At 34.6% G+C, this 27866-nt stretch overlaps 1 protein-coding gene across 1 annotated transcript in view; it reads left to right on the top strand.

The window, feature by feature from the left end:
- The first annotated feature begins 1347 nt into the window (after positions 1 to 1347).
- Positions 1348 to 27866, top strand: part of LOC132116273 (melanoma receptor tyrosine-protein kinase-like) — a 35141-nt gene continuing 8622 nt past the window's right edge. Inside the window, exons 1-16 of the mRNA XM_059525035.1 lie at positions 1348 to 1596; positions 17086 to 17237; positions 17386 to 17593; positions 17777 to 17902; positions 18462 to 18530; positions 18623 to 18741; positions 19097 to 19238; positions 19869 to 19985; positions 20086 to 20212; positions 20319 to 20392; positions 21539 to 21629; positions 21866 to 22068; positions 22195 to 22327; positions 23284 to 23374; positions 23686 to 23843; positions 24086 to 24124. Of these exons, the coding sequence (XP_059381018.1) occupies positions 1485 to 1596; positions 17086 to 17237; positions 17386 to 17593; positions 17777 to 17902; positions 18462 to 18530; positions 18623 to 18741; positions 19097 to 19238; positions 19869 to 19985; positions 20086 to 20212; positions 20319 to 20392; positions 21539 to 21629; positions 21866 to 22068; positions 22195 to 22327; positions 23284 to 23374; positions 23686 to 23843; positions 24086 to 24124 (1961 nt within the window). The 5' untranslated portion in view covers positions 1348 to 1484. The remainder of the gene's footprint in view (positions 1597 to 17085; positions 17238 to 17385; positions 17594 to 17776; positions 17903 to 18461; positions 18531 to 18622; positions 18742 to 19096; positions 19239 to 19868; positions 19986 to 20085; positions 20213 to 20318; positions 20393 to 21538; positions 21630 to 21865; positions 22069 to 22194; positions 22328 to 23283; positions 23375 to 23685; positions 23844 to 24085; positions 24125 to 27866) is intronic.

The following is a 27866-nucleotide window of genomic DNA, read 5'->3' as shown; positions in this document are numbered from 1 at the left end:
AAGCAGCAAAGCTTGGGAGAATGTACCTGCGTGTGACTTTTTAGGAAGATTGACAGTTAATGTTAGATGCGTTTAAATTTGAACCGTTTGTCAGCAAGAGCTCGGCTTAACCGACATAACGAACATCCAGAGTAAACCAATGGGACTTTTTGGCAATCATACCATACAAAAAATTTACTTTAAATAAATTAATAAAGATTATGGGATACTTAGTCATGTCAAGCTGAAGGTCTTTTGAAAGGTGGTTTGAAAGGACTTGGTCAATCAGAAATATGCAAATGCATGTCTATTGGACTTTTGGGGATTTTTGATCGCAAGTGAAGCCTGTCAACTTTAACAGGCCAACAAACTAACAGTAAAAGGACATATTTTTATCAATAAAGTTTTTACTATAAAAAAAAAATAGTACATCCTTGCTACAAAATTATCTCCTTGAGAGCCAAGACGGTTAACTTACGTTAGACTGCGTCAAACAGTTCAACTAGCGAAGGTTTAAAAAGTTAAAGTTTGTAACATTAGTTGCATAAATGACCTCAAATTAACTTTAAAGATGTCGAAAACACATATTTATAGTAAATAATCATATTATTTTCCCTTTGCTGCTAATTTAGAGCACTCACCTTGACCGAGGCTCGTCAAATCTGTGAGAACAAACAGAAAGCCTGCGGCTAAGTTTATTGTTACTATGGTAACTGACTCGCGAGCCCTTGCACAGAGACGAGCAAAAAGAAACAACAATAGAGAATGAACATGAGCCTGTTGGAAGGATCATTTCATTATCATTACATTAATTATAGGAATAAATTATACATTAATTCGCCAAAATCAAAAAAGCACACAGCATAATGAGTGTACAAAAATAATAACAGTTTCTAACAAAGAGACATGCACAACGTTTCAAAATACTTGCTTCTTAAAAAGAAATTTGATGCGGGTTGAATAATGTTTTGAGAGAAATGTATATATTTTATATTCACAAGCAATAAGTAATTTCATTACATTGTATAAAAAAACTAACTCCGACAAATGAAAAGTCGCAAAAACTGCATTGGATGAGGGATACGCGACGTAATAGCATGCAGTTGTGCGCATATAGAGTAAAATAACGTTTGATTTGCGTATTAAAACGTATAAAAACTGACAATAAAAATGTTTTTGTATTTTCGAAAACAATTTTTTTATTTTGCAAAAACCTGCAAAACCTCTTCCTATCTTTTGATTGACAATAAGGTGCATTTAGTGTCAGGTGACAGAAATTACACAAGCAGTAAGTGCCTACTAACACACACCCACACCCACACCCACCCACACACACACACACACACAAAATAAATATATGGGAGCGTTGTGATTCAGTTGCGTCGCGTCGCGCTCTGACCAGACACGTTGCATGAGCTGAAAGGGACTGCCTCTGGAAAACGATTTAACTTACAAGCTACATATTGCTCATTTGCTGGAATATCTAACCAAAATAATGGTTTAAAATGATTCTTCTGTTGAATATGAAGTTTACGACGCTAATTCTGTTCCGTGAATTGGGAATCGCCTGTCTAGTGCTGATAAGCGCTGTGTGGTGCTCCACTTCTGAGAGGAAAGGTGAGTGAAGTTACCTTACTGTCAAAAATCGCATATACGTCTTGAACAGTGGTATTTTTGTCTATCCACGTAAAATGTATTTTAAAACAGTGCCAAATAAGAAGTTTGGGAATAGGAGAAGGAAATAAATGAGGTAAATTACCTTATGTGTCCACACCTTTGACAGTGTAAACAAACAAACAAACAAACAAACAGATAAAGCCTATAGATTGAAAAACATGGTGTAGAATTCACTTTGAATCAATTTTCACAAGGAAAATGCTAGTAAATTTAACAGATAATTACAAATAAATGGCAAGCAACATGGAATTAAACATTAAATTTCTAAGTACAAATACTGAAATAGAATCTTCTAGTAAAATATACCACAATAATCCATTTTATTTACATTTTACAGTATGCATATGATTAAAATATTAATGATATTCCTTATTAAATGTATAATAACTAATGATCTAAAAGCATTAGGTAGAAGAGATTATAGAACTGACGTGATATTATTAATCATATCATCAGCTGCAGGTTTGTCTTTAACCCCAGCAAGTGACCCCAAGACCAGGAGTCTCTCATGTTACTAAAAATGTAAAGAACATAATTCAATCTGAAACATAAAAATACTTGATGAAGTTTTGAGACTGGTGACCACCACAGGATGAGGGCCAAGAGTTCAACAGGAGCAGATGGTACCGCTAGACAGCTGCCCCACTGAGTGGGGTCTGGGCCCTCTGCGTCAGTCTGCGGTCCAGTCTCTGGTCTACCTGGACAGACTGTGTTTAACATGCTGTTTGAGGTTTCTTGCCAGTTTAGAAATTAACAGCAGATGGTGGCTCCTAACACTGTCCCAGAACAAACCAGGCAGAAATGGGTTAAATACATTTTGATTCTGTAGTGACGACTGGAATCAAAATCAAAAGAACAAAACAAAATGGTTTGTAAATCTTAAATGATCTGTAGGCTAATTGTAACATTAAAATAATGCAGCATCATTAATATAACAAGTAAATGCATATTATCAAATATAAAGCAGTCTAAAATGAAGAGATCCACCTCTAAATGGCTTATCGCTTTATAAAAAATAAAATTTTATGTACACCTATAGTATGACTGCTGGCTAAGAGTGTCAGATTTTGATCTGATAAACAGCACACTTTTTAAACAGAAAAGTAACAATGCGTGCTGTCCTGACATTCTGATCATACTTTCAGCACAGAAACCAATGACGCAGACGGCACAACTCGATTAGTAGATTTCATCTGCATTTTTTTTAACAGTTTACTGACAGTTGGTTAATTATTTATATTATATGACGTAAAATGATGAGTAAAAACAATACATTTTGAATTATATTGTGCCTGAAAATGGTAATGCAGACTTGCACTGTTAGGTGAGGAAAAGCAGTGTTTGTGGATTTATATTTTTTTTTTCTTCTTCCTGTTATTTCTTGCATTTCAGTATTGCAGATAAATATTAATAATTAACTTAATCTATTTAAGTTAAAAGATCTATTTAACCTTCATCCCTTTGATTTTTTCCAGGAGTTTCAATCAGTAAAAATTTTAAATTAATTACAAGATTTTATGAATAATTGATCCACTGAGAAAGCAGTTTAATTAATATACTTCAGTGCCAATACATTATTGTTGCTTCATCACTTTTGCAACCAAAATGCATTCATGCACATTATATAATTAATCATACCAAATGAATGCCACAGCCCAATACTTTCAAGAAAAAGCAGACAGTGAATGATTATTCACAACTGTAGGTTTTAAATGTGAAGTGTTTAACTTAAAAAAAAATACTCTCTCCTGTCCACGCACAAGACTTCTCCTGAGAAGTGCAAACATTGCCATGCTATCAAAACATTGTTCAGTTTGTTTAATCATCCCAGTCAGCCCAGCACAGCAACACTGGCTCCACCAATGGTGCGAGTGTGAGATGGGAGTATCGGTTTTGTGACCAATGGAAGAGTTGTTATTTCTTGCAAGTCTTTTTTGGTTAAATTACACACCTTTAATGACCTGTCAGTTTAAGTGTGGAAAGCCTTGCAGTGATGGGCCAGTGGTATGAGTGTGTCAGCATAACCTGTCAGTCAGTATTGTCTCCGGGGCATCTCATACTTGGTTTCATTCCCATAGCCTGTGGCAGAAAAAAAAAGAGAGAGAAGGTTGGAATAAAGGTTATTAGAAAGCAGATACTTTAGTTTAAACTACTTTGTCTTGATGACATCAAGTGTCAATAAAGTAATATTTCACCCAAGAATGAAAATTTGCTGAAAATCTACTCACCCTCAGGTCATCCAAGATGAGTTTAAATAGCTAATAAAAGCATCATAATAATCCACAAATAATCCAAACGACTCCAGTCCATCAATTAACATCTTGCGAAGTGAAAAGCTGCATGTTTGTAATAAACAAATCGAAATAAACAAGTCACTTTTGGCCAGAATACTATAATCCATAATATTGTTGCTCCAGTGAAAAAGTCTTCAGTCTCCTGGTATTGTCTCACATCAAAATCCACCAACATATTTGTTAAGAACTGCTTTGGACTGTTTTGACTTGTAAACGGTGCTTAATCTGTGCATACTTCTCTCCTGATTTGGACGAGACATCTTTTTTTACTGGAGAATGTAAAATTATCAATAGAGGATTTATAGTTTAGCTGGAAAAAATGGATTAATACAAGAAAACTAAAAAAATTTATGCTAAATTTATTTATTACAAACATGCAGCTTTTTACTTCAATGATGGACTGGAGGTATGTGAACTATTTTCAAGTGAACTATACCTTTAACTGGAAAGGAAATGACACCCATTCATGTGAATCCTGAATGTGGGTAGACAAGCGGTTGACGTAGATGAAGATTAATGTCATATGATAAATCGAAAGACAAGCTGCATATCGTGGTAAGGTAACACGGCGCCACTATCAGATCTTGCATTTGTACATACATTTCATCATTCACAATCGGCGACGTGCAGAGTCAGGCCCAGAGTTTGACAAATTATGTCACAACATGTATTTGGCATTGTTTTTTACAGACCATTAGGTCAGAAACATACTCCGCACAAGATATCAGATATCTGTGGTCAAACACAAAGATACATATTTCATACTGAACGTGTTGTGTTGAATAACATTGGTTGAATTGAGAAACAAAAAGCAAATCTATGCATCAACACTTATAATAATCAAGATTATAAGAATTTTAAAAGAATGACAACAAAACAACAACTCAGCTACATTCAGAAATATCCAGTCATTATGCATCAGTCACATTTAATATGAGCTGGTATAAATACATTGTATCTGAAAAACATCCTTTCTCTTAGTCCACATTCCAGCACTAATCACTAAAGATATTATTGTCCTTGTTCTACCCAGTGTTCTGTTGTAATTTGGTCAAGACATCACCATTTGATCTAAATCGAATAGTCTTTAAAACTCTTTGCAGGCTTATAAATATGCAGAGTCTCTATGGCTGCTGTTGCTATACTAAAGACTAGAAAAGCTCTCCTGTTTACATGCATCACACTCTCTGACCACCAGCTACAAGGGTAAATTGATGGAAAGTAATGCAGTCAATGCAAATGAATACATAACCGCAATCTATTATTGTTAAAAATGTCAAAATAGTTCTTGTCACCCATCTAAGCCTCAAATTAAATTGATCTGCTAAGTGGTATGAAACGTTTTATAGATTTGAATTTAAAACATGTGAGCAAAATCTATTTTAGTCTGTGAGATGTCAGTATATTTTGTCAATAAGTCTTACATATAGGTAACTTGGAGGTTATCGCTGGCCATTAATAATGGACTTGTTTCAGAGGTGAGAGTTCATAAAAAACATTTCCAACATGGGCAATAATAAGAAATGTTTCTTGAACAGCAAACCAGCATATTAGAAAGATTTCTGAAGGATCATGTGACACTGAAGATTGGTGTAATGCTGACAATTCAGCCTTGCATCAAATAAATTAAAATAAAAAATATTAAAACAAGAAGTTGCTGTTATAAATTGTAATATATTTTCACAATATTACCATTTTATTTCAGCCTTGGTGAGCAGAAGAGGCTTCTTTCAAAAACATAAAAAAATCTTACCAACCCCAAACTTTTGAATGGTAGTGTATGCCTTTTTATTCTTATTTTAAGGATTTGTTACAGATTTTCGGATTAACAGACCATAATAATCCAAGGCCATAGCCTTGAGGTTTTACATTAGTGTGTTTATTTTGAAAACAGCAGCCACAGAAGACACCTCAAATTATGAGGATTCTTCAAAGGTGTGCTGTTATTTTCTAATCATTCAAATAAGTATATTTGCATGGTGGAAAAGAAAACTGTAGAATAAACTCTCCGGTAACCAACCAAAACACCCTGGCAAAGGCATAGCAACTCCCTACCATTTAAAACCGATTTTTGTCTTCTTCAACAAAATATATGAATTTACTAAAATGCATGTCTTATGTTGTTTACCAAATGCAGGGATCATGCCACCCTTTTACTTCTGCAGTCAGCAAATCATCCCATAGACAAAGAGCTGAATTCATACAATGGTTGAATTTTGATGGAGAGGTCACAAATAGACAATATGTTGCTTATTTGATTAGACAGACCCTGTTGAAAAAGCACATAGTCATGGAGCGAGATGTCTCTGTCTCACGCTGTAAATTGTATTTACTACAATTCAGTTAGACGGTATTTTATCCACATGTCTCTCATTTAGGGTGACAACAGTGAACTTATAGATACTCTATTGCAGGCTAAAGAGAAACAGAAGATGTAAGAAGCACAATCATGTGGAACTTCTGCTCGCAAATTGATAACCATTTATTTTGCTATTGAAGAATATTTAAACAGACACTTTTAAAAATAAAGGTGCTTCATGGTGCCATAGAAGAACATTTTTGTGTAAATGTTTCCATAAAGAACCTTCCGACAAACCTTTCTGTTTCACAAGAGGTTCTTTGTGGCGATAGAAGGTTCTTCAGAATATAAGAAAAATGGAAGAAAGAGATGGTTCTTTAAAGAACTTTTGACTGAATGGTTCTTTGTGGAACCAAAAATGGTTCTTCTATGGCATTGATGTGAAGAACCTTTTGAAGCATCTTTATTTTTAAGTGTGTATACCATTTAAATCTTTTTTTGTGCTTTTTTGGACATTAAATACAACAAGAGTGTCATTGCATTATATCCTGTACAATAAAATCAGTATATCACATGTGTGAAACATATAGTAGCCTCAACCTTGGAAAATAGGTTTTTCTAATAAGTTCAAAATCAACGTTAATGGACAAATCAGACATTTAAGATGAAAATTTGGTTTCTCAGGCAAAACACATTTACATATTTCCAGTAAAGGCATAGCACATGCACCAACCCATTTGGCTTCCCTTTAGGTGTATTCCAGGAAAGTCGTTCAGATGGAAAACAGGATGCGTTATGACAAATGCTGTTGACTTTTTCTGCTCATGTGGATCAATACTTTTTGCAATAGTGCAAACTTACTCTACAAACAGAGTCAACCCTGTTGTCTGTCCACAGTCAAACTTAGTCACCAACATCCATATATAGTCATCTCCTGGAAAACAAGGTTATAGTGCATTTGGGTTATAGCCCAAAATGTAAACTATAGATATACTGTAACACTGTGCAATTATGTCATTATATCATGAAATTACAGTAGACTCCTAAATGCAAAGATGTTTTCTAAAAAATTAATATTACTTATAGCCATATAATAAGCAAAAGCATCACTGAACAGATTTCAAAAGCCACATTCATTTATGTTGCTTCATTAAAAAAAAGGTAATAAAGTTACAGGAAGATATACTCTTAATATTTTACCTTTATTGTTATAGTCATCCAAAAAATATCTAAAAAATGATGCATTAGAAAAAAAAGAGCCAAGGAAACTGTGAAAAAACAAGCATGGGAACAAATGCATGGCCTGTTAAAAAAAGGTTATATTCATAGACAGCCTTGAAAAGATGATCCCAGAATATCTCCTAATTAATCGATCATTTTTATTTTTCACATCCTTGTGCATCCTTGTACTTAAGAAGAAAAGCCATACCTGAAAGATGTTTCTTAGAAAGCATACACCTCTTTTTTTATTTATCTTTTTTAAAAGCATCTTATGCTCACCAAGGATGCATTTATTTGATCAAAAATACAGTTAAAACAGTAGAATTTTGAAATATTATTTTCTGTTTGACTAAAATTGTTATTTATTCCTGTAATGCAAAGTTGAATTTCAGCATGATTACTCCAGTCTTCAGTGTCACAGATCCTTCAGGAAACATTTTGCATTATTGTTTAAGAAACATTTCAAGAAACAGATTGAAAACAATTGAGTTACTTTTTTTTTTTTTGATAACTTTAATTAGATAAATAAGTTAGTTTATTTGAAATTGATATCTTTTGTAACCTTGTAAATATCTTTACTGTCACTTTTGAAATAAATGCATCCTTGCTGAATAAAAGTATTAATTTCTTCCTGACCCCAAACTATTTTGGGGCTACAAATGAGGAAGGTGGTTTTGTTTTCGTCACATGCTGCTGGTACTGTCACTAAGGCAGTGACAGGTTGATTTATTTCATTGCATTGTCCTTCTCAAGTCTTGTGTTTCTTTGCATTGATAAGATCCTGATAACCCTTGTGCATGGTTTGCATCAGTTGCAAAAGATAAAACACTCAAGTTTTACATAGTCAGAATGCTGTTCCACAGTTCCTCATAGTAAGACTGATGTGAGTTAAGATATTCCTCCATAAATATTTTTTCAAGGAGCAACCTGTTCAGTCACATCCCATGGTTCAGGCTCATGCCTCAGGCAGTGCTGCTGAACATCCGCCTGTAAAAAACAGCTCACATTTTAAGGACTTGCGAAGTGAACGTTAAGGGTTAAAACTTAAATCTACTTCATGTTCCTAATCTATATTTGAAATCTGCCCTAGAGCAGAGATCTGAAAAAGCCAGTAACGCTTGATTATTTCTTCCGTTTTTGACATCTATTAATATTTTTCTTGTCATAACCCTGATGACTTTAGACATGCTGGATTTTCAGAAGGTAATTTATGCAAGAGCTGCATGTCTTGACAGTGTTTGTTCTTCCTGACCCTCTCACGTCACAGGATCAGAGGTAGAACTATAATGCCAAAGATTTAAAAATGCAACTCTAGCAAAAATGGAAGAACCTTTCATGTGCGCTGCCCAGGGGTGCTGCGCTTCAAAACAAAGCAGTTTGTGATATCCGGTTCACGAACGAATCATTCGATGTAACCGGATCTTTTTGAACCAGTTCACCAAATCGAACTGAATTATTTTAAACGCATTAGAAAAAAGAGAAGATGCTGAATAAAGTCGTAGTTTTTGCTATTTTTGGGGCCAAAATTTATTTTCGAGGCTTCAAAATATTCTAACTGACCCTCTGATGTCACATGGGCTACTTTGATGATGTTTTTCTTACCTTTCTGGACATGGACAGTATACCGTACACACAGCTTCAATGGAGGGACTGAGAGCTCTCGGACTAAATCTAAAATATCTTAAACTGTGTTCCAAAGATAAACGGAGGTCTCACGGGTTTGGAACGACATGAGGGTGAGTCATTAATGACATAATTTTGATTATTGGGTGAACTAACCCTTTAAGACAGAATAAACATGCAGCCAAATATTCAACCCCATATCAATGTTGTGGAATATTTGAGTTTTTACAACAAAACATGGTTCCAAAGACTAGTGAGCTGACTGTCTGTTTGCTGTCTACATAGGCAGCTGTCTTCTAATGCATTGCTGAAATAGGGACTCTAGGAGACTAAATTGGAACACACTATTGGCAACAACTCACAAATAGCACCCCTTATTAAATAAAGTCAAGTCAGTTATTAAGTGAATAACAAGTTATTACAGCAGAATACAGGAAATATCTTGGGGGCCTTTAAATATTGTCTTTGAAAATGGTGGGTCTTTGAGTAAAAAAAAAAAAAAAGTTGTGAATCTCTGCACTAGTAATCATAAAATACTGTACCTGACACAAAAATATATGGCAAAATAATCTTTTGTAATTATATTGAAGTATAATTTACAAACAAAGTTCAGTTTGTTAACATTAGCTAAATGCATTGGGTATCATTTTACAACATTTCTTGGTTGATATTAATTACTGCATGTGCTAAAACATTTCTTATGTTAAACAATTTGTACATAATAATTTTGAAAATAATTAAATTCCATCTTGTAATTAGACAAGCAGTAAAGACGTGAGTGGAAACACATAATTGTGTCACGATGTAAGTGCATTACAGAACACAATCATGTGGCTACTTTTTGCCTTAAATGATTTTAAGTGCTGTATAGGCAGAAAGCATAACAGGAACACAGTCACAAAAAAAATACAAGTTCCCTGGCCTCACACTTTATTGATCCATGCGGGGGAATAGATGAATTGTTACCAGCACTATTTGGAAACACAAACTGCATGTCTTGCACGTGGCAGGCAAGAATTCTAGATTTCTCAAGTTGAGCAACAATTGTGTGCAATACTTGTATCTCACCCTCAGTTCACCACATTCTTGATCGCGGTGTTCCCGCCCCTAGAATTCGCTCTTCTGCAGGAGACGATACACATAACGATGACTGCAGGAATTCAACACCTGCATGACAGCAGAGAGACTGCAGAGATGAAACAAGTGCTTGTTTTCCACTGTAGCTTTCACATTCACAATGAGTTCTGGAAAGTACCCGGTTTTCATGAATAGAAGAGCAAACTATGTAAAATATGCAGGCACGTGCACACATAGACATGAAAGGGGGCTTGGGCCCCTGCCCTTTTTATTCCTGGAGAGAAAGTGCCCTTTTTTCTGGGATGCTTTTTTTTTTATTTTTGAAAAATAATATATATTTCTGTTTGCACACAGCTTCCCTGTCAAACAAATATATTTATTGTAATATAGTATCTAAATATCAGGTCAGGAGTTCTGAAGCGCTCCCTCTCCCCCGATTGTATTGCTTCCGCTAAAGAAAATAGTCCGCTCCGTCTCTACCGTAGACATCATATAGGTAGACGCCCCATCGAACGCTACTGCCTATTGGCACGAACGAGCCGTGGAGCCGCCATCTTTATGGAGGTAAATCAGTAGCTAAACTTGAGAGGTTGAAGATCTGAATGTGAGAACTTGTCATATTAATATTTGTATTTGTAAGTTAAAATTTACACTCACAGCTCTGATGTGAAGAGTTGAATCTTTCAATTTGCACACACAGACAATGATCAAAACACCCGTGTTTTGAATTGGAAGTTGTAGATTAATAGATACAAATGTGTAGAATGACATTCACACAAAGAAAATGACATATACACACGTTTACGACATATTTACTTTTGCACTTTACTTCAGTTTCGCTGCACAACGTCAAGTCGGCACTTACAACCTCTCAGATCTGGAAGTACAAGTTCAAATCCTAGCGCTCTGACTTTTGCTACTCTTTTTGCGGTATTCTGTTGCAAAACTCACTTGTGCACTTGTATATGCAGATGTGAGAGAGCAGAGCTGGGGGCGGGGCTTTGGTGCGAATGAGAACATTTTATTGGTCGATGCCCGACCAATGAACAACGCCAATTGTTTTCACTGACTATCCTTAGCTTTGACAGGATTTTAAGACATTGCATTCATTTTGCCATTCAGGTATTATCTGGTAGACAAATAATGCAACATATTTTATATGTATATCCCACTGCATATTGCAGAGTAAACTCGCTGTACCAAAGCATGCTTTGATCTCACCGCCACGCGGTCACGTGGTTCATGGAGCTATCAATAGTACTAAACAAAACGTTTTGTCAATACGCTTGAAATGTATTAATTGGGACAGACAGCAGTTTTATTATATTTGCAGCGATTTCTAGTAATTTGTAACACAAAAAGTGCATTGATTATGCATGGATAACTGCGTTGACTGATGACTATGCGTTATAATAGCAATTTATACTGGAAAATGGAACAGCATTATGTTCTCATACTCCTCCTTGGCAGTTAAATGTGACTAAACAATTAAGTGTAACTTTTAACCAATAAAATAACTGTACTGAATGTTAACTCAGTCATGTTTAGTTAATTTGAAGAGATCATGGTACTAAATAATATGCGCAATAATTATGATTCATGAATGACCATTTGAAATATAACATTTTCTAATATGGTTATTATTTAAACTACAATAACTGTAGTATTTAGGTTTAAATTCCAGTGCAAAGAGGCACGCTTTAAATTAGAGGCATTTGGTGGCCAGAAAGATAATATTCATATGCAATTCCATTGCTTAAACACTAGATGGCCTTGTTGATGTTTAATAAATACATGTATTTAGCTCTACTAGTTGCTCAAAACAGTATTTCTGGTCATAAGTGCTTATTTTTTTAGGTTTTACTGTTTAATGTACATTTAGACACTCGATTTTATAAAAAAAAAAAAAATAATAATAATAATGTTGCATTTAAAAAGGTTCACTACTGACAAGCAAATTAGGAATTTAACCCAATGAAGATGTTAAAATTATTTTTACAAAACATAAAAATAATAAAAACAGCATTATATTGCAACTCTGGTAGAGTGATATGCAGTGGGATATACATATAAAATATGTTGCATTATTTGTCTACTAGATAATACCTGAATGGCAAAATGAATGCAGTGTCTTAAAATCCTGTCAAAGCTAAGGATATTCAGTGAAAACAATTGGCGTTGTTCATTGGTCGGGCATCGACCAATAAAATGTTCTCATTCGCACCAAAGCCCCGCCCCCAGCTCTGCTCTCTCACATCTGCATATACAAGTGCACAAGTGAGTTTTGCAACAGAATACCGCAAAAAGAGTAGCAAAAGTCAGAGCGCTAGGATTTGAACTTGTACTTCCAGATCTGAGAGGTTGTAAGTGCCGACTTGACGTTGTGCAGCGAAACTGAAGTAAAGTGCAAAAGTAAATATGTCGTAAACATGTGTATATGTCATTTTCTTTGTGTGAATGTAATTCTACACATTTGTAACTATTAATCTACAACTTCCAATTCAAAACACGGGTGTTTTGATCATTGTCTGTGTGTGCAAATTGAAAGATTCAACTCTTCACATCAGAGCCATGAATGTAAATTTTAACTTACAAATACAAATATTAATATGACAAGTTCTCACATTCAGATCTTCAACCTCTCGAGTTTTGCTACTGATTTACCTTTATAAAGCCGCCATCTTGGACCGGTCGCCAGCTCCACTCAGTGTAACTTGTTTGCCAGGTGCAATGAGCTGTCAGCGTATTAAATTAATCATATCTCAATATCATATCTGAATACCTTACTGATTTTGACGCGGGTTCTTTTGCTGTAAAGTTCATTCATGCAGCTATGATACAGGACACATTCAGTGTATTTTAATATTCATAATAGGCTTTACAGTTACATATTATATTCTGATATCTGACCAGACGCCCAAAATCTAAATATGTGAGGTAGAATATTTATAAATCACACACTATAAATATGATAAAGAAGCAGAAACAGATAGTTGCAGTAAAATAAGATATTTTAATAAGTTGAAGAAACAATTAATTATAATTTGTGACACTCTCTCTGGTTCTCTCTCTCTCTCTCACACACACACACACACACACACACACACACACTCTTCTCCCTCCCTCCATCTCACACACACACACACACACACACACACACACACTCTCTCTTCAGTGACTGTTGACACCTTAGGAGCTTGTATTGCTGAAGCCTGGCGGATCAACCTCTCTGCAGTTCTCAGCACCTTATAATAAGAATACAAATAATACATATTTATATAGCGCTTTACACAGTACTCAAATACACTTTACAGAACAGAGAAAATATGAACAAAGCAACCTTAATATACATTACTTTCTGATATCACGTGCCCAAACACAAATAACAGTTATTATGTTCTGTCGAACAATGTATGTATTAACTTCAGATTGGATTGTGTTGGTAATAGGCACTTAACGTTACCTAACGCTAAAAGTGAGTTTCGTGCGTCTAACAAGTGCTTTTTCGAACGTCTTTCTGATCTGAATAGTAATAGTAAGTTATGTGGGAAACACTTGAGTTGAGGGAGGTAACGTTACATAGTCTAACTAACGTTAGCTAGCTACGATTTCAGTACAGTACTATCAAAGATCCTTGCTCCTTCTCAATTATCTGGATTTAAGGACAAACTACAACCAATAGTACAATAGTAATGTTAAATCTTACTTGTGAAAAGTAATCCCGAGCCGTACTTGCGATGGTCCGCCGATTAGAACAGGAAAATGCTGCACAGTGCTCTGGTATCTTAACTGCTGCTACGCAACGAAACTAGGAGTACGACCGGTTCAAGATGACGGCCGCAAATCTCATCGCCCAGCGGCCAATAGGGCGTCTACCTATATGATGTCTATGGTCTCTACGGTTAGAATCCTGTGAGTCCATAGCAATGCTCTGTTTTTCATGGCAACGGTCTGTTATACTCCGCACAGTCTACATTGGAATTCAACCAAGCCATGTAATAAAATAAGTTAATAAAATAAGCATATATCAACACCAGGTGATATGCTTTAGTTATTTTGTTTATCCTATTTACCTGCATTTCCCTGTCAATTAGATGCAAATGTGCGCATTTTAACTAGTTGACGCCTAATTTGCATACAGAACGTCCCCAGTTATTGACTTACATCAAGAGTCTTTCCCCCTGAAATTTAGAAATCTAAATTGGTGAATTTAGAAGAAATCTACAGATGCAAACAGATGGATACACTCTAAAAATGTAGTAAATCTGAGTAACTGCATCTGGTACATTAATAAATAAAACTGAGTAGAAATAAGTTAACATTAAACTTTAAAAATAACAATATTTATAAATTAACTATTTAAGTAATTTAACTTTTTTTATTTCCTCGAAACCTTTATAAAATAGTATTCCATACCACCACAAATACATACATGACATTGGCTTTTATTGAATTTTTACTCAATTATTTTGGTAAGTTTAATTTTAAAGTGTTATGTATTCTGATAACACCAAAATAATTAAAACCATGTAGTGCCTTGTGCAAAAATAAACAAATTATTAGTAAAACACGCCCCTCTGTTTGATGCAGTTATTTAGGTTATTCTAAATATGAAGAGTTCAGATGAAAAATCCTCTAAGTGCCATCTGAAATTTCCTTCAATAATGAAAAAAAAAGCTCATAAGAAAATTTCAGATGGCACTTCGAGGCTTTTGCATCTGAACTCTTCATATATACTTGAAACTAGTAGCATAGAAAATGTTTTCAAAACATGCACATTGTGGAATGTTTCCTTTGCTGCTCTATAAACCTAGTGAATACTAAGGAGACCATGGTTTCTGTGAACTGATTATTTTTTAGACATCTTTTGAAAATGAAACAATTGCGTGAGTTTGAGGAAGATAAAATTAATTTACTTTTTAATTTTTTTTTTAAAGGAAGTCAGAGTTGCGTTAATATATATATATATACTTTTTATATATATATAAAAAGTCGTGGCCTAATGGTTAGAGAGTCGGACTCTCAATCGAAAGGTTGTGAGTTCGAGTCCCGGGCCGGCAGGAATTGTGGGTGGGGGGAGTGCATGTACAGTTCTGTCTCCACCTTCAATACCATGACTTAGGTGCCCTTGAGCAAGGCATTGAACCCCCAACTGCTCCCCGGGCGCCGCAGCATAAATGGCTGCCCACTGCTCCGGGTGTGTGCTCACAGTGTGTGTGTGTGTGTTCACTGCTCTGTGTGTGTGCATTTTGGATGGGTTAAATGCAGAGCACAAATTCTGAGTATGGGTCACCATACTTGGCTGAATGTCACTTCACTTTCACTTTTTTTTTTTGTTTAAAAAAAAAAAAAAAAACTAATTAGGAGAAGTGCCCTTTATTTCACTTGAACCCCTGCCCCTCAAAATGTCTGTGCACGTCCCTGAAAATATGTAATAATAAGTATAATGAAGACTTACTGAATCTCAGTGTTTAGAAAGTAGAACTCTGTTGAAATAGTTATGTAGTTAATAGAATTGATGGCTATAAGTAGAATATTATCTGTTCAGTGCATGAGATGAGCTCATGTTACTGTGAGCAATGAAATGTATGAGCAAAGAATGGAGAATGCTGGAGTTTGCTTGCATGAGGAATTGCTGTAAGCCATGTCTTAAGGGGATAATCCACCCAAAAATGGAAAATCTCTCATCATTTACTCACCCTCATATAATTTCAAACTTGAGTGACTTTTCTTTCTTGTGGAACACAAAATAAGATATTTTGACCTGTGGAATAGCCAGATATTACTGTTAGTTTAGTTCAGAGGTCCATGGTGTTGTTTGGTAGTTATTTGGGTAAGTGCATGCTAATGTGACTAAAAACACTTCTACTCATTTTTCCAAATTAACTGATACTCCCTATTCATTTTAATTTTTACAGTCATATCATATTGCCGAATGATGGATCAGTTGACAAGCTGATAATAATGTTCGTGTTATGGCAGATAACCAAATAAATGGAAGATATTAAAACATTTTTATTTTGTGTAAACAAATAAAAAATAAATACTAAAAAGTAGTTAATTTAAGCATGATAACATTAAAATGTACAGTATGAAAAAGGGATTTTTATTCTGAAACAAAATATTACATTAACAGAGAAAATACATAATTCATTTTTGAAAAATAAAGCGAGGATTAAAGTGAGTGTTAGATGACTGCAAATGTATACTAAATGTGAAATAAACATACAATCAGGCTAATTAAAGACTAATAAAAGTAAATACAGTTAAATAAAATGTTGATTACAGAGAAATTTAAAAATCTAATAATAATAGGATTGACTGATAACCAATGTGATCCCTTCCAAAGAGACTGATATACTGTACGCTATACCTGTCCAAAGTTTGGACACACTTGAATGAGGTTTATTCAAGTTTTTCAATTTCAGCTAATTCAAAACATTATTTTTATAAATTATCTAGATTTCCTATGAAATATAGCACCTTATTAGAAATGATTTAGTCACAAAACTGATACATGCCTAAACGGACAAAAGCATTTAATTTCCAAGACTATAATTAACAGCTTGAGATGAAAATGAATATCTGGAGTATTACAAAAATCCGTCCCTAGTCCCAAGTTTTGTAATAATGTTTTTATTTATTTATTTATTTTTTTATGTTTTTGAAAGAAGCATCTGCTCACCAAGGCTGCATTTACTGTATTTGATGAAAAATACAGTAAAAACAGTAATATAATAAGTTTGTAATTAAATACAGCATTAGGGTGCAGAATAGACTTCTTACTGACTTCTCCTTGATTATTCCAGACTTTTGGGCATGCTTATTTTGTGCATGTTCTATCATATAAATATATATATAAAGTGATAAACCTTAACTACCGAATATTGATTTCACCTCTGCTTTATTCTCCAGTATGTCAGGGAACCAATAATAAGCTGACTTTGCTGGCACAGCCAGACGATCACTATAGATCCATGGTGCGGATGTACAGTAACTGCACGGTCGTGCTGGAGAACCTGGAGATAACCAACGTTCAGGAGTACCACAACCTCTCCTTTCTCAGAGTAAGTGACACAACACACCAGTATAATAAATATAGCAATTATGACACTAGATCATTAGTTATATACAACTGATTGGTTAAACCTTTAACCAACTGATAATTATTGTTTGAAGTCTGAAGACCTGACTAAAATATTCTTTCTTTCATAGAGCATTGAAGAAGTTGGTGGCTACGTGCTAATAGGAATAAACTATGTGGATGTAATACCCCTGGAAAACCTGCGCCTCATTCGAGGACATTCTCTCTTCGATGGCAAGTACGGCCTTGCTGTGGTGGCAAACTTCCACAGGAATGAGTCTGTCGAGAACTACAGCATCATCAGCGGCCTCCGGCAGCTGCATCTGAGAAGCCTCACAGGTAAAGCATTTATATTTATTCATTTAGCAGATGCTATTATTCAACGCGACTTACAGTACAAATGAAGAATTATGCATCCACAGGCACTAAAGTGTGTTGAATACAGCATGCAATATGTATATAAAGTCACATTTTCTATTAATTATAGTGGCAGATAATATTTTTTCCCTCTTCATCTGGCAGAAATTCTTAAAGGTGGAGTTAAAATAGCCCACAATCCTTTGCTTTGCAATGTGGAGACCATACAGTGGTTGGACATTGTGCAGAATAACAGTGACGTGAATGTGTCAGGAGGAACTGACCCTCAGTGTAAGTATACAGTAAATCATGCAATATACACAACCATTCAAAAGTTTGAGGTTAGTATGATTTTTTTTTTTAAGGATGCATGAAATTTATAAAAAGTGATACTCAAGACATTTATAAATTCATATATAATATATATAATAATATAATTTCAATTTTAAATGTACAAAAATGTACTGTATATTCATGACCAAATTCTGAAAAAAGTAGCATGGTTTCCACAAAAATATGGAGCAGCTCAACTGGTTTCTAAACTGATAATAATAATAAATGTTTCTCGAGCAACAAACCAGCATATCATAATGATTTCTGAAGGATCATGTGACACGGAAAACTGGAGTAATGATGCTAAAAATCACAGGAATTAATTATATTTTAAAATGTATTAAGATAGATAACAGTTTTTTACTGTAATAATTTCTCACAATAATTCTGTTGTTTAAATGTTTTGAATGGTAGTGTATTTTAGGTGGTAGTGTAACTATATATGTCTATAAATTCTTAAATTATGTATTAATTAATTTCTTTTATAATAAAACAAACAATTTCTTTCATACCTCAGGCAGACGATGTGACTCAGGGTGCTTTAATGGATCGTGTTGGGCTCCAGGACCAGAGAACTGCCAGACCTGTAAATTCAGTTGTATATATAATCCTCCAAAGCAATATATATGTGTGAACTACAGTACGTCCTAACAAATGTTCTTTCACCTTCACTGTCAGTTACTCGGCTGAACTGTGCAGAGCAGTGCTCACGGAGGTGCAAGGGTCCCAAACCCATCGACTGCTGCAGTGACCATTGCGCTGCAGGCTGCACCGGACCCCGACCAACAGACTGTCTGGTGAGTGGAGCGCTTTCCAAAACTTTTTTAGGAAAATACCTAAAACACATGCTAAGTCGTGCTGACATAAAGATCTAACGTTTTAAATGAAGTATTGATGCTTATCTACTGATCGTGTTCAACCTACAAAGAAAATGTGTTTTAGGATTTATACTCTTAACATTTAAAATGTCAGAATTTATTTGAATTAATATTAATATATATTTTATTAGATATTTTAATTTACAATATTTTCATAAAGCCAAATTCAAATTTTGATCATTTTTTATGATTTTTTTTTTTTAATTTACATTTTAATCATCAGTAGGGAGCAAATGTTTTGTAAGCTGACAGTGTAGGGCCTCTTTTTCTGCAGTCCTGCAGAGACTTCCAGGATAATGGGACGTGCAAGGATGCGTGTCCACGTCTTATGCTGTACGACCCCAACACTCACCAACTCGTTCCCAACCCTGAAGGGAAGTATAACTTTGGAGCCACCTGTGTGAAGAAATGCCCATGTAAGTTTGGTTTTCATGCATCTGAAAATACTAAAATAAACTAAGTTATTAGTTCACTAATTATTTTCATTATAAACTTTTAGTATGTACAATATAAGAGCCCCAAAAGTCATGGAGACATACTGGCTCGTTGCTATTGTGCATAACAACCACCAAAATTTTCTAGAGACAAAGATAACATTGGTCTTTAGCCAATTATGAAAACAAATACACACCCAAAGGTTATGCACTGTGTAAACAAAGAGCTACTGTACGTTCTCTGAGGTTTATTTTAGGTAAACTCAAAAAAATACTGCTTTAGACCTAAAATAAATTGTGTAACTATTCATAAATATAATATATGAACATCAGTTATCTCACACGTGTCTCCTCTAGAGTCACAGAAGAGATGTCAACAAGGTCTCAAACAGATGTTAAGAAACAAGTCTGCAGTCAAAATTCAGAGATCTCTTTTTTTTCTCAAATTCTCTCAAGACCAGATCATCTGAGCTATATATAATGTTAATTTCACAGATCTATACTATATGTCAATAACTCGTTTGTGCTTTTTTGATTTAAGGAGAAACATGTAGGAGATAAAGCATCTATACTTATCTGAAAGATAACTGCAAACGCCTCTATCTGCTGCAGATAACTTTGTGGTAACCGATCATGGTGCCTGTGTTCGAACCTGCAGCAGTAACATGCATGAAGTGGAGGAGAACGGAATAAGGAAGTGCAAACAATGTGATGGCTTGTGCCCGAAAGGTCTGCAATGTCATTAATTAATTAAGAGTGTTGTTTCTGACACATGTACAGACACAGATATCTAATAAATGTTAAATCATTTGAATGTGTTTTATTTCAGTCTGTAATGGTCTTGGAACGGGAACCCTTGTTAACACCATCGCAGTCAACGCAACCAACATTGATTCATTTATCAACTGCACCAAAATAAATGGCCACATTACAATAATGCAGATGACTTTTCAAGGGTGAGATTCTATGGTCTACTTTCAGACTAAATCATTCAACCTTGTTTTTTTTAAGCTATACGTTTAATCTAATGTTATAAATATTTACTTTTTAACACTTTTCAAGGGATATTTTTACAAATACTCCAAGCATGGACCCTGCAAAACTTGACTATTTCAAAACAGTGAAGGAAATTTCAGGTAAACTATATGTCTGTCTGTCTGTCCGTCTGTCTGTGTGAGCCTGGACCACAAAACCTTTTTTTTTTAAAGTGTCAATTTCTCAATATAATGATTTAATAAGCTTTCCACTGATGTATGTTTTGTTAGGATCGGACAATACTTGGCGGAGATACAACTATTTGAAAATCTTGAATCTGAGGGTACAAATACTGAGAAAATTGCCTTTAAAGTTCTGCAAATTAAGTTCTTAGCAATGCATATTACTAATAAACAATTTAATTTTAATATTTTTACAGTAGAAAATGTACAAAATTGTCATGGAACATAATCTTTACTTAATATCGTAATGATTTTTGCATAAGAAAAATAAATTATTTTCACCTATACAATGTATTTTTGGCTATTGCTATGAATATACCCCAGCAACTTAAGACTGGTTTTGTGCTCCAGGGAGACACACACACACACACACACACACACGTTTGTTTTTGTGAAAAGTGTGTTCATTCCATAGGCGTAACGGTTTTTATACTGTACAAACTGTATATTCTATTGCCCTACACCAACCCTACACCTAACCCTAACCCTCACAGGAAACTTTGTGCATTTTTACTTTCTCAAAAAAACTCTTTCTGTATGATTTATAAGCGTTTTGAAAAATGGGGACATGGGTTATGTCCTCATAAGTCACCCTCTCCTTGTAATACCTGTGTCATACCCATGTCATTATACAGAGTTGTGTCCTGATATGTCACAAAAACAAGAGCACACACACTTATTAGGTATATATAAATACACACACACTATATATTTCGAAAATGTTTACATGTGCTTTTATGTTTACATATGTTTACATATGCATTTATATATTTATATTCTTATATTTCATACATAAATATATGAATGTGTTTGTCTATGTGTTTGTATTTATATATACATAATAAATACACACAGTATACTTATATTATGTAAACAAAAACTATTATTTTTCATGCGATTAATCACTTGACGGTATATATATATATATATATATATATATATATTGTTTTAGTTGTATAAATATACATTATTTACATATACTTAAATATACATTATCTTGGCATATGAATGGCATTTGTCTTTGTCTAAAGCCTTATTTAGCATACTGAGCAATTTTTTTCTCAGGGTTTCTGTTAATCCAAGACTGGCCTGAACACCTCAGTTCCCTCAGTCCCTTTGAAAACCTGGAGATCATCAGAGGAAGAACTAAACAACAGTGAGTTTCATCATGTCAACTAACAAATAACTAGTTTTCTTTGCATATTATGTTTTTATCATGGAAAAAAGATACTTTTCACCTTTAAACAGTGTTTCTGTCTTTACCTCTCTTATAAATGGAGGGGAAGTCGTGGCCTAATGGTTAGAGAGTCGGACTCCCAATCGAAAGGTTGTGAGTTCGAGTCCCGGGCCGGCAGGAATTGAACACTTCACTTTTTTCACTTTTAAATGCAGTGGCACCGTCAGTTTTGCAGCTTTGAACATACCACACCTGGATCATCTCGGCCTCCGTTCACTGAAGGAGATCAGTGATGGTGACGTGGTGATCAAGAACAATCCCAGCCTCTGTTACGTTGAAGGCAGCTATTGGCTGAAGCTGTTCAGATCAGTGAACCAGCACATACGAACTGGAAACAATGCAGCAATGCACAGATGTGGTATGGGACTGGATTCAAATATTTTTTGTCTTTATCTTTACGCAATTTATAAGTTGGCCAGCAGTTTAGATCATGTGAGGTCACAGAGTTCGTATAATCAAAAAAAAGCTCTTGTGTGCTCTTCAGAGCAGCAGAACAGTACCTGTGATAGTATGTGTGGAGAGGAAGGCTGCTGGGGTCCAGGGCCGTCCATGTGCGTCTCCTGCCAGCATGTCAGCCGTAGGGGGCGCTGTGTCAGCCACTGCAACTTGTTGGATGGGTGAGTGTCCAACAGAGAGTCAACGGAACAAGGTTATTTGCTGCTCATTTTCTAGTGCAACATTGACAGATGATACTGAATCAAAAATAACAGAAAGTCTATTAATGGTTAAAGTAATGCATTTAATGTGAATCTTTTAGATATTATCAGATGCATGGGTTTACATATGGCTACTTCTCTTAATAGAGTGCATTAGTGCAGCCCATTTTCCCATAGGGATTAAAAGAAAAAAAAAGACATTATTCAAGGGATAGTTCATCCAAAAATTAAAATTCTGTCATTAATTACTAACCCTCATGTCGTTCCAACCCCATAAGACCTTAATTCATCTTCGGAACACAAATTGAGATATTTCTGTTGAAATCCAACAGCTTTCTTGCCCTGCATAGACAGCAGGGGAACCTTGTTCACAAAACGTATTCTCGTAGCTTCATAAAATTACGCTTGAACCACTGATGTCAAACAAGACTACTTTTCAGGGCCTTGAACATTTCAATTGCATTCTGTCTATACAGTGTCAGAAAACTCTTGCATTAATGACAGTTTTTTTTTTAAAGCCTTATAAGCCACGAACCAAAAAAAACAGCTACAAGGTGTATAATACTTAATGATATTTAAGTATTTTGACAAGATAGTCTTGATGACATCATTAAAACCATTTACCATTAATTAACAAAGTCATAGCTCACAGTAGAGCCGCCTTCAAAGTTATTTTTAAAAATCAATTTTCTTTTCAGGAATTTTTGCCATTTTTACCATAGGAAAGATCAGAACTGGCAGGAAGGAAAGTGTGAGAGAGATAGGGGGAGCAGGATGAGGAAAGGTCCTTGAGTTGGGATTCAAACTCGGGACACAACAGTGTTATGTGTCGGTGCACTGCCCACAAGACTATTTTCCTTTTACTCCAGGAATGTTTTTCACCTCTGTTTGCTGTTGTATTCTCTATGTTTCTACAGAGACCCACGTGAGTACATGTCAGAGAATGTGTGTTTGGAATGTGACCCTGAATGCCAGATCCTGAATGGGATGCCAAGCTGCCATGGGCCGGTATGTCAAACCATGTCAATGTTTCCTATATAAACTGCATTATTAGTGATGCCTTCTCACACTCGAGTATTATACTCAATGGTGAAAATCATTAATGACACCTAAAATTACACAGCTTGTTGAAAAGAGCTGTGCTTTTACTTTTCTAATACATTAGACTTGCGATTTTAGTCTGGCAGTTTATTTTGAGCAATGCTCAGACAATCATTTTCATCAGAAAATGTCCAAACTTGCATGTAAATTACAGTTATAGTGGTAAGATGTGTAAGTAGTTCCAGTGTGAATGTTGTTTTCTCTGCATCTCTTTCTAGGGAGCTGATCAGTGTACCGAGTGTGCTCACTTTAAAGATGGGACACACTGTGTGGCACAGTGTGCCCAAGGTGTGCAAGGCCTTAATAACAGGCTTGTCTGGACATACCCAGACAAAAAAGGACAGTGTCAGCCATGCCATGCTAACTGCACAAATGGGTAAGAAACTTTCTAAGGTGATAATCATTAAAGTAAAATTATAATAATAAAAATATATTTAATATAATAATATATTATTATTTAAATAGAATAAAATATCTTTATTGATATTTATTTATAGGTTTATGGTTAACCAAATCAAGTTAAACGAACAGAAATGCAAAATGATGGGGTCACAAAATAAAGTTTTACAGAGCTTTGTCAACATCAACTCTAACTTTAAAATGTTTCTGTTATTATAGATGCAGTGGACCAGGACTGGAAGATTGTGAACCAAAAGGGTACAGTAGTTTATGGGATATTATTTCTAGACTTCATTAACAACTAAAGACATATAAAAGTCATTAGCATTTATGAAATACAAGAATTCATGAAAAATGTGACCCTGAAACACAAAACCAGTCTTAAATAGCATGGGTGTATTCCCAATAGCCAAAATACTATTATTTTAGCATACTTTATACAGCATATAACTGCATTCATACAATATTATATATATTAGTGTAAGAATTACAGATCCTTAGACACTTTGATCTTCTGAGACATACAATAGTCACACAGTGCATTAACATACAGACATCTGTTCCCACATCTCACTGAGAAAAAAACACCTCTCACATATGCACTGGTTCCCCCTCATCCCCTTCCTTCCCTTCACCCAGCTCACTCAGAATGGTCAACAGCAGAATATGTTGAATGCAAGTGATTTACAGTCATATTTGGTGTCATTTGAAATCCAATAATAGTTAATAGAAATAGTTATTCATAACCTCTGACTAATGATCAGACTGGAGAGTTTGTGATCGTGGGGTACACGTACAACAGCCACAATGATACACCCTGAGCGACATAGTTTTTACTAATGAACAAGTAAATATAAAGTAAAGAGTTAACTAGAATAATCAAATGTCAGAAGAATAATAATAGTAATTAGAGACAGATAATCGACCAAATTGTCTTTCAACCTAAATTCGAGGTCATAATAAAATAGAGTCAGATTAGAATCGAACTTAAATTGAATAACTTTGCGCGCTGAGAAGACCGTACACACAAGAAACCTTCAGCCAGCACTGGACACCTTCCTTGGACCGAGTTTGCGGACCTTACATTAGCTATAGCCAAAAATACATTATATGCCAAAAATCATAAGGAAATTAAGTAAAGATCATGCTCCATGAAGATTTTCTACCATAAATATATCAAAACATAATTTCTGATTAGTAATATGCATTGCTAAGAACTTAATTTGGACAGCTTTAAAGGTGATTTTCTCAATATTTTGAATTTTTGCACCCTCAGATTCCAGATATCTTCAGATAGTTGTATCTCGGGCAAATAGTGTCCTGTCATAACAAACCACACATCAATGGGATGGCAATTTATTCAGCTTCCAGATGATGAAATTTCGAAAAATCAACCCTTCTGATTGATTTTGTGATCCAACTTCATAAATATAATCTCAGATGTGTTTTTTTCTGAATTAAAGTTTACTTGTTCAATGTCCTGTTTCACTCATAAATACATTAAAAATGGAAGTAAATGCTGTTTGATTTGCTGATTTGAAGCTCAGGGGATTCATATTAAAGTTTTTTTTTTTTTTATGAAAGTAAATAACTATATACACTAAGTAGACATTCAAAAGGCCCTTTTTACCGCCGCGGCGGCGGTATAAAGTGCATTTGCAGCCTTTGACTGCTGAGTGGCGCTCACAAGTTATCAAACAAGCGCATCAAAGCACATTTTTTGATAATAGACGTCAGTTTTGCCTCACTGATGTGTTAGATTTGATGGCTTCAGTCAGGGAAAATGAAAGAAAAACAATGTAGTTAAAATATTTAATATATTTAATATCCACAGACGAAAGTTTGGCACTTATGAAGTTATGTGCATTTCTTAGAACGAATTCAAGCAGGATAAATGTCAAGCCTGTGCCTGAGCCTGTGCTTATATTTTCTCTAAGCTACATGGTATTAAACCATATTTTAGATTTGACACATTTAAAAGGTGTGCAGTATTATTTATATTATATTAATTATGGGTTATATTATTCAAAAGAAATTGTGGTTTACTTTGCATCGGAGCATTAAAAGTGGTAGCCTATTTTAGGGGGGTAGGCTACATGGATTAATATGAAAAATGTCAATATTTTCATATATTATGCCTATATTTTAATTTAAATTTTCAATATAAATATATTTTTTTCCTTTAATAAAACAACATGCATTTTTGTTATTCGTTACCTCTCCTTTAACTTATTGGGGAAAAAACATTTGTCTGTAAACTGATTAAGAAATTGTTGTATGTTTAAACATGAAGCACTGTATAATTTCGTTCCCATTATTTATGCCTAATTAGTCTAAAACAAGAAATGAATAAAATTAAACCTGCACGATTAAATCTTTGAAACTCTAATAAATGGACGGATTAATAAACTGTCCTCACGATTAAACTCAAGTTCTTTCATTATAAATCAACAAAATACACAAGACGTAAAAAGTAGCTTTAGTAATTGACAACTAAAGTTATTTTTAAGGGAGCCTCCTTTACTTGCTTTTAAAGTTGGGCAATAGCATATGGCCTAAAAAAAACTGATTTATGATTTAAACCGATTTTTAAATCAATATTCAAATGACGAGGAAATTTTACAAAACAAGTTTTAACATTGTTCTTTATCATTCATTTAGCAGTCAAATTTATAACTGCAACAATATGATAAAAAAACAGTAAAGTTATTACCTTAATGCTGGAAAGACCTTTATTTTTATTTATTTATTTATTTAATACTAGCCCATCATGCATCTAACCATCCACTCGGCGTTAAGAGCTGTTAAGATTAAAACTGGCAGCTCCAGCAGTGAGTCAGTGTCATGGACGGAGGACCTGTTAATACATTTTCTAGTCTATATCTCCATCTCGTTATGCCGCTGGTTTAGTTTTTTTTTTATAGAACTTATTTGTAAATAGAGCAGACACTTTCTGTGTGTCTACACCAGACACGAGAGTTGTCACACAGCGAAAAGTGTGTCTAAACTTGATGACATCACACTATAGTGTCAAATCATCTGAACACAATGTCAGAACTTTTTTTTTATAAACAGAACGAGCATCAGTTCACTGATGGGGATCGTGTCCAGTGTATCCATCACTGTGTTCTGTTGTCTTTTGTTGGATCGCTCCACTTGTGTCCATTGTAGACCTGGCGTGCGTTTTTTATTGTTTTATTTTACTGCTTGTTTTAATGTTTTTATTAAATATCTGTATTGACTGCATGGTCATATTATCGAATTATTTACTGCCATAAGATAATAGCTTAAGCTATTTTGTGTTAACTTTTTTCCCTATATCACATGCCAAACTAATAACGTTGTAAGCATTCAATCTTTAATTGCTGCTTTCTGCTATGAACATTTTGTTTGTGATGTTTGTGATGAAATTAACAGTACATTTTTGTCAGTTATTTTATCTAAACAGATCGATTAATTTCTTCAAGATTTCAAAATCAGCATGCTGATAATGTAGTAGCACTGTAAGATTACATTTGTTTGAATGCATTATTGCAAAAGCGATTGCGTGTGAATGTTTAAATCATGCTTTAACCCGAAAATAGTCAGTAAAAGAAACAGACAAACTCTTAACATCCCGCTCGACTCTTGCAGTCATTGTAACCTTCTGATCAAGCTATAGCTAAATATGTTTAACATGAATTCTTGCTGAATATGCAGTTATATTATGGGCTGTTGGCATGAATTGTACTCGTGATGGAGCGCTCTTGAAGCGAGTTAAAACCAGACGCTCATATTCAAGTGTGTGTGCAAAAATTATTAATGTGCATTAATGACGGGGAGTCGCCGTCTCATCACTTTAATTTTTTTCCTGATAATGAATTTATAATTATTTTAATTAACATAATATCGTGGTGTATCACACATTAAAACATCTACAGAAAGCTTGAAATGTTTTTTAAACGAAAACGAATTGTGCAATTTGTGAATGTTGCATTTCTCTCATCGGAGAGAGCCAGCA

The sequence above is a fragment of the Carassius carassius genome, chromosome 35, assembly GCF_963082965.1.
Source record: "Carassius carassius chromosome 35, fCarCar2.1, whole genome shotgun sequence".
Lineage (NCBI taxonomy): Eukaryota > Metazoa > Chordata > Actinopteri > Cypriniformes > Cyprinidae > Carassius > Carassius carassius.
This window is presented reverse-complemented; position numbering and strand designations above follow the sequence as displayed.